Source organism: Lactuca serriola, chromosome 5, assembly GCF_051521515.1.
Source record: "Lactuca serriola cultivar US96UC23 chromosome 5, Lser_US96UC23_V15, whole genome shotgun sequence".
NCBI lineage: Eukaryota > Viridiplantae > Streptophyta > Magnoliopsida > Asterales > Asteraceae > Lactuca > Lactuca serriola.
Window position 1 is genome coordinate 114,619,359 of NC_136412.1, and position 8,119 is coordinate 114,627,477.

General features: G+C 38.4%; 1 protein-coding gene across 1 annotated transcript; it reads right to left on the reverse strand.

Annotated features, from left to right (window-relative positions):
* Positions 1-736: 736 nt before the first annotated feature.
* On the reverse strand, positions 737-3,011 carry LOC145052871 (violaxanthin de-epoxidase-like protein). The gene is made up of 2 exons (XM_079000786.1): positions 2,667-3,011; positions 737-2,143 (listed from the first exon to the last, which is right to left on the reverse strand). The coding sequence occupies exons 1-2, from the start codon at positions 2,979-2,981 to the stop codon at positions 854-856; spliced, it is 1,605 nt and encodes a 534-aa protein (XP_078856912.1). The 5' UTR covers positions 2,982-3,011; the 3' UTR covers positions 737-853.
* Between the last annotated feature and the right edge of the window lie 5,108 nt (positions 3,012-8,119).

Sequence of the window (8,119 nt, forward strand, 5' to 3'; positions counted from 1 at the left end):
TTTAACATTTTGTTTTAATCAACCCGTATAATATACGGGTTTCACAACTAGTGTCATTAATAAATATCATTGTATAATGATTATTGAGTATAAAGATGTTTGAGAGCATCACTTTCATCAACCACCACATACACCTGAACAATTTTTCCTCTAACCACTTAACAATTTTTCCTCTAACCACTTTAAGTACGTTGATCAATTTTCTAAAATCACTATCATTAACTATGACTATATAATAATTTATTTCTTGATGTTGGAAATAAAGATTAATATTTAATTTATCTATCAAAACAATTTTCATTTTCATGAAATATTAAAAATCAATAAAATTAATATACTCTGAAAATATCAAAGTGAAATTGCATAGAAATCTCTTTCGGTGGTCAAAAACTTTCTATCACATCCGCGGTTACAATCACAACGATATTCACTAGAACTCATTTAAGAAACGAAAATTCAAAAAAAAAAGTAATAATCTAACATTTTATACATAATTTTTATGTATAATCTGGTGTAAATGTATGAATTCATAGTCAAACATGTCAAAAACCAGACAATATCAACAAAAATCGTAGACAATATCAACAAAATCATAACCAAATAAAAATCACTGTTAGAGGGTACGAAATGGCAGGTGGGTGCAATTTTAGTGACTACTTTATGAAAAAACTGATTTTTTTGCCTATGTTTTAAAAATTCATTAAGAGATTTGGCTAAATTTATAATTTTCTCTAAATTCAATGAGAAGAGAATTTAGTTTTTCTCTAAAATCATTACCAAAAAGTGAAAAAGATATACATAAACAATCATATTCAGTTTCTTTTCTACTAGTTTCGAGTTTGCTAGCTGAGCATCAGTTTTGATGATTGACCTTAAGTGTGGCATGCAAATGTGAACCCTCGGGCACTCCCAATGGCGGATCTTTACAGGAAAAATTATTAACATCAAACAACTCCCACTCCTTAATACAACATCGATCCAAAGCCAAAAGTAACCTATCCTTCTCCCTCTCATTTGGGTATTCCCCATTTGGACTCACTAGCACCGCACCGGTGTAACACTGCCCTGCAACCCGAGCCGCACCACTATAATGAAACAAACCCCAACTAAAATCCTCGGCCACATCCACAATCGTCCAATACTCATTCGACACAACTCCATTATCCAACACACTAAAATAAAAAGTACCCACTACTTTCCCTCTTTTAACCCTATACTTTCGTCTCCTCCACACAAGCTTACCATCCAACGTTTTAACTTGAAAAACAGGCTCGTACCAAAACGAACCCCTCGCCTTTCCCCGATAAAAAAGCTGATACTGACACGGGAACTGGTCATATGCCGGATTTTGACCAGAAACCACCCGCCAACTCCACTTGAAATCCCCCACCCCCAGCCACCCTACAAAAAGATCCTCTGCCATCTCGTGGGATAATATTTCACCCCGGAAGTTGACCATCGGTGGGACCAACGGCTTTTCCGGAATTTTCGCGTCTAAATCCAGACAATTGTGTTTTTGAAGGACACAAAGTGAAAATTCTTCAAGAATCGGGCTTTCGTACGAAGCAATGCATTGATAGTTGCATACCTGGTCAACCGGGCTACATTGATTCAAGCATTCAAGAGCTTTTCTGCAGTCAGGATCAAGGAGACAGTTTAGAACTTGACGTCCACAGTTTTTCACCATGCAATTTAGGGTTGAAAAGCCTTGAGCCCGTAAATTCTTTAAAATGGCAACAGGTTTTATGTACGAATTTATAATGACTAATAAACAGAACCGTATATCATCCGAGTTATTCCTGATCCATGCTTCTGATATAGTTTGTGCTACCTCTATTGTCTCGTTTGTTTTTTTATTGCTTATTCTGTTGAATATTTTACTGGTTTTTTCTTTTGGAACAAATGATCCGCCAAGTTTATTTTGTAATGCGGGTGACGAATCGAAGCAGAATACATTTTGGATTTTCTGGATGTAAGGTTGAATCCATTTCACAGGGTCTGGCTTTGTCACGGAAACAATGAGCAAAAGGTCGGCAGATGTTAACGCCCTTTCAAGATTTTGAACACTTGTGTTGGAGTCAGAGATGTTGTCTGTGAATACCCGCATCTCGTAGTCTTCATCAACCCATTTTAATCGGTTTGCCTGTTTTCATAGAACAATGAGAAATATTTGATGTGGTTTTCAAAGAGAGCAGAATAAATGTAGGTAATAATTTTAATTCAGTCTAGGAAATGCCATCAAAGATTGATATTTAATGTTTCAAGATTGATATAAAAATGAAACACGGTTATTATGTGATGAAATTGTTTCAATGAATATGCTATGTCACATGTCCAATCTCAAAACAAAAAAAAAAAAAAAAAAAAAAAAAAAAAAAAAAAGGAAATTTTCACGGAAACTGTGATGCTTTCACTACATAGTTCTAGTACTTCTATAAATACATCAGAGTGATGAATTTACAAATGTAGAACAGATCGTGGATATTTTCGCACAACTAATAATCTAATATAGGTTTCGTGGTTGTCGAATTTTTAAACTGATATTGCATTAAAGAAATCCCTAGCATGATCAACTCAACTATCATGATTGTTATCTATTCCTTCGATACAAACTAAAATTAAAAATTGATGATAAACTGAAACATCGGTAGAATGAGATATCTTACAGTGTGGAGCATAACATCAAGCCAGGATGCTGATTTGAGAGGACTGACGGCACCTTCTCCGACGATAGCCACAATTTTGACATCATTATTAGGATTATCAGGCTCCGCTGAACATGTTGCAACACCATCGTCAGTGTGTAAAATTGAATATACGACTCGTTTAGGTGAGATGAACTTGTGCCGGAAAATGAAAGGTAGCGTTAAACTGCGGTGAATGGGGGTGGCGTTAGGACGAAAGGGGAGGGATGAGTGAGACGTGTGGTTGTGATTGAGGAGAGGATGAAGGGAAGGCGGTGGTAGATTCAAGAAGCTCATTACGAATGAATTGAGAGGAGTCCAAAACGAATATTCATTTTATAATAAATATTGGGTTATTGGTATGTATTATATTTATTTAAAAAAAATAAACGATTTAGAGTATTTAAATTTATAATAAAAAAAATAAAATATTAATTATTAAAATTAAAATTTATTTATCTTTTAATTTAAACTAATAAATTAAATAAATAAACAATTAAAATAATTTTATTCAATTTAAAAATTTTAAAGTTTACAAGAAAAGTTGCATTAATGAATTACATATCCGTTTAATATTACATTTATCATATTTAAGTATTATATAAAATTTAATAAAATGAAAAAAACCACAAAATGACACATAAATATATTTTAATCTAAATTTATCATAAAATTACACGTAGAATAATTAATAAGAGGGTGATAAGTGGCAAAATTATTTTCATTTATCAGGGAGCATTCTATATATATATTTTTCTTATTACTTGTACATTTTATTTAACTTTTTATTTATTTATTATTTTTAAATAAAAGTTTACGAATAATTCTTATGATTTCAAATTTTTCCTTAATACACTTCTTATAAAACCTTTTCATTAACCATATCGACAACACTTTGCATTCTAACGATCTTTATGGCTAACATCATCATCATTATTATTATTATTATTATTATTATTATTATTTGATAAATATAACATGAAAAGACTATATCACCCCTCTTTTATTTCACTATTAACCAATTACTCCCTCTCGCGTTTTCTGTACATCATCAACCTTTCAATACCACCATCAACATACCACTTCCATTTAAAGACTACAAATCGTTGAACACACACACACACACTTACATATACATTATTATTATTATTATATACATATATTAAATCCTAACACGTCTAAGAATAGTAAAAAACTCAAGTTTTAGACTTCCACCACATGACTTTGTAAAAAAAATACACTTTCGTCCTTATACATCTATAACATCTTAAGACGGAATATCAGATTGTAAAATCCTACACCCTTGTGATCGTCTCATCCAAAAATAAAGGAAGTCGAGAGTGTGATCATTTGCTTCTCCCATCGAATCTCATCCGAAATCAGCGGATTACGATCTCATCCAACAAGAAAGGAAATCGATTCCTCAGTGACAACCTCCTACCGCTCTAAGGAATTTGGGTATGTTGTTAGTTCTTTCAATTATCGTATGAATTTGTCGAATCGCAATTGTTCCAATCATTATGTGTTATTGATTGACGTCTCTGACTGTTTGGGTTTGACAATCGGCGATTCCCGTCAAACGAATTAGGCTTCGATTTCTGTCACCAACAAGTATGTCGTCAATTACTGCCACGAAACATGTGACCAATTCCGGTGAGTGGTTGATTCTTTCAATTTCCTTATGATTTTGGTCCAATTGCTCCTCTTTCTAATCCTTCTGTGTTTTTGATTGATGTTTTCGACTTTTGGGGTTTGAGTATCAACATCCCGTCCAAAAATCAAGATTCGGTTTCTGTCACCAACAACGTCTGCCGTCAATTACCGCCACCAAACACCTGTTCTACGTTATTGTTCACAATTCGGTATGTCTAATTGATATTAAATTTCTATATAATTGATGTTGGTTCTGTTTTTCTTAAACGAATATCGCACTCTTATCCTAAGCCATACTTCTGACCAGATATCTTTGCTACTTTAAGAACACTTTTTGTGAAGACCATGATACTATCTGATTTTCCGTGATTGACCTCCATGACATAAGAACCTGTGTATCTTTCAATGTATATAATTCTTTCACTTTCTGATGGAAAGTGATCAAAAGCAGAAAATAAACTAATCTATGGGAATAATGCCAAAAAGACATTAGAAACTTATCTAATTCAATCTATCACAAAATTTGCAAAACCTTTAACAAGTTCATTCAATGTAAAACTAAATTCTAAAAATCATACATGCGTCTTAACAATTGTAACACCGTGAATTTAAAAATAATTTTTCGCAAAGTATAAAAACATTTCTCATTTAACTTTCATAAAACATCAAGTTTAAAATCCCAATTCACATCATACAAAATCCCAAGATCATATATATATATATATATATATATATATATATATATATATATATATATCAAAAATCCCATGCATGTGTACAGATCAAACCGGCGCCTTCCCACGGTCATCGCTAGTACCTGAAACAACAATACTAACACTGTAAGCACAAAGCTTAGTGAGTTCCCCAAAATACCACACATAACACATATTAGCCACTCGAGGCTATAACTCTATGGGTCCGTGCACCTAAACTCTGTGAACCCTCAGGTTCTAACTCTGTGAACCTTCCGGTTCCAACTCTATAACATGCACAACATAAATCACATAGAAATAATGCAATACAACACATCGCATACATATAGCATACAAATACTCTGTCACATAACTCTAATTACCTACTCAAGGTAAAGTATAGTGAGAAGACTCACCTCGTGTATCTTGATAACTCGCGAATACCGGAAATCACTCGTGCTCGATCCTCCGAGCTATAATCCTCCTATAACATCATATGTCTCTAATTAACACTTTTACCACTAAGGTTGACTACTCCTATCAAGTCAACACTGGTCAAATCTGGTCAACGGTCAACTTTGATCGGACTCGGCGAGTGCACTAAAGCGACTCGGCGAGTCTAAGCGTTTTCACCAACTCTCTAGGATTCCCTTTTTGACACGTCGAGTACTCCCCTGACTCGACGAGTTCCACCTGGTATGAATCGCGGGGCCACCACGACTCAACTCGCCGAGTCTCAAAAACAACTCGACGAGTTCCAGTTCGACTCAGTCCACCTGTCAACCCTCTCTAACTCTCCCTGACTCACTGAGTCAACCCATAACTCGGCAGGACCACTCACTGAGTGGTTAAGGACAATCTTCATGCTACTCGCCGAGTCTGTTCTTCAGACTTGGCGAGTCCATGTCATGCATCAACTCAAACTTGCTATTGAGGTCAGATCTGCTCCAACAACTCATAGATCTGGCCCTCCTAAGCTCATTCATCACGCAAAGTTCATGTCTTGGTGCTCATAACACACCCCATGACTCATAAATGGTGTTTTGACCTCAAGCACAAAGACCCCAATCCAAAACCCCCATGGATTCATAAAAAGCTTGGGCAAAGGGACACTCTGGACCTCCAAGGGTCCGGATCTAGAACCTAACTCGCTTAAGGGACCAAGGAAGCACTAGATCTAGCCACAAAAGGGCTCAAGAAGCCCTAAATCAACATAAACATCAACATAACAGAGAATGGCTCGAAGATAGTACCTCAAAGGTGATGTTTTGGACCTCAAATCTTCAGGAAGTGGCTCCTCTTGTTTCCCCTTGGCTATTGCCTCCTTTCCCTTGCAAGATAACACCTCCAAGGTCAATAATGGCTTCTTGATTTACTCCAAACGCTCAAACTCGCTAGGGTTTCACTCAGGGGACTGGTGAGCACAAATGACGGCCTTAAGGCCCTTTAAATAGGTCCCAAACCCGAGAAATTAGGGTTTCATTAAACAGCACGGACTCGCCGAGTCCATTCCTTGGACTCGCCGAGTCCAGGCGCGAACCCACGTCCAGAATCGCGATCCTACTCGGCGAGTTTGAGCTCCAACTCGCCGAGTCCCCTCACAAAAAACCAAAAATATATGCATAAAAGATACCTGGAAATTCGGGCTGTTACAACTCTCCCCCACTAGAACTAGACTTCGCCCTCGAAGTCTCGCTCTGAAAATAGTTCCGGATGCTGCTCACGCATCTCACGCTCCGGCTCCCAGGTCATCTCTGATCCCTTCCGATGTTGCCACTGAACCAACACTAGGGGTACCTCCTTGTTCCTCAAAACCTTGATTTTCCGATCTCTGATGGCCACTAGTCTCTCGGCATAATTCAAGCTCGCATCCACCTGAATATCCTTTAATGGAACCACTGTTGACTCGTCGACTATACACTTCCTCAGCTGCGACACATGAAAAGTGTCGTGAATCTGCCCCAACTCTGCTGGCAAATCCAAACGATAGGCTACCCGGCCTACCCTTGTGATCACACGGAAAGGACCAATATATCGGGGCCCCAACTTGCCCCTCTTCCTGAATTGGATCACTCCTTTCCAAGGAGAGACCTTCAGGAGAACGAAGTCGCCGACCTGAAACTCAAGCTCGGACCAGCGTCTGTCTGCATAACTCTTCTGTCGGCTCTGAGCGGTCAACAACCTCTGTCTGACTTGCTGAATCTGCTCCGTCGTCTGAAGTACGATCTCTATACTGCCCATCACCCTCTGCCCAACCTCTCCCCAACAAATGGGGATCCGACACCTCCTCCTATACAACAGCTCAAAGGGTGGCATACCAATGCTCGAATGATGGCTGTTGTTGTAGGAAAACTCTGCCAAGGGTAAATACGCATCCCATCTACCCCCGAAATCCAACACACATGCTCGGAGCATGTCCTCAAGCGTCTGAATCGTCTGCTCACTCTGACCGTTTGTCTGGGGATGATATGCGGTACTAAAATGCAGTCTAGTACCCAACTCCTCATGAAACTTCTTCCAGAATCTGGAAGTGAAACACACATCACGGTCTGAAACAATCGAGATCGGCACCCCATGCCGAGATACCACTTCCCTCACATACACCTCCGCCAATTTCTCTGCTGAAGAACTCTCACTGATGGCAAGGAAGTGAGCGCTCTTCGTCAACCTGTCCACAATCATCCAAATTGCATCAACTCCTCTGGTAGTCCTCGACAATTTGGTGATGAAATCCATAGTGATTTGTTCCCACTTCCACTCGGGAACCTCCAATGGCTGTAACTTGCCACGCGGCCTCTGGTGCTCGGCCTTAACCCTACGGCAGGTCAAGCACCTCTCAACAAACCACGCAACATCCCTCTTCATACAGGGCCACCAATACTCCTTTCTCAAATCCAAATACATCTTAGTGGCCCCCGGATGGATCGAAAATTTCGACCGATGAGCCTCCTCCATCAAAATGGTACGCTTTCCTCCCACAAACGGCACCTAGATACGCCCTTGAAATGTCATAAGCCCCCGACCATCGGTAACGAACTCTGAAACCAAACCAACAACCCGTTCCCTTTTATGCATCTCAGGTTGCACAGC

Coding starts and splice junctions, on each gene's coding strand:
- LOC145052871 (XM_079000786.1), bottom strand. CDS start 2,981: ATGAGCTTCTTGAATCTACCACCGCCTTCCCTTCATCCTCTCCTCAAT. Junction 2,144..2,666: donor TTGATGTTATGCTCCACACT/GTAAGATATCTC, acceptor CTATGAAAACAG/GCAAACCGATTAAAATGGGT.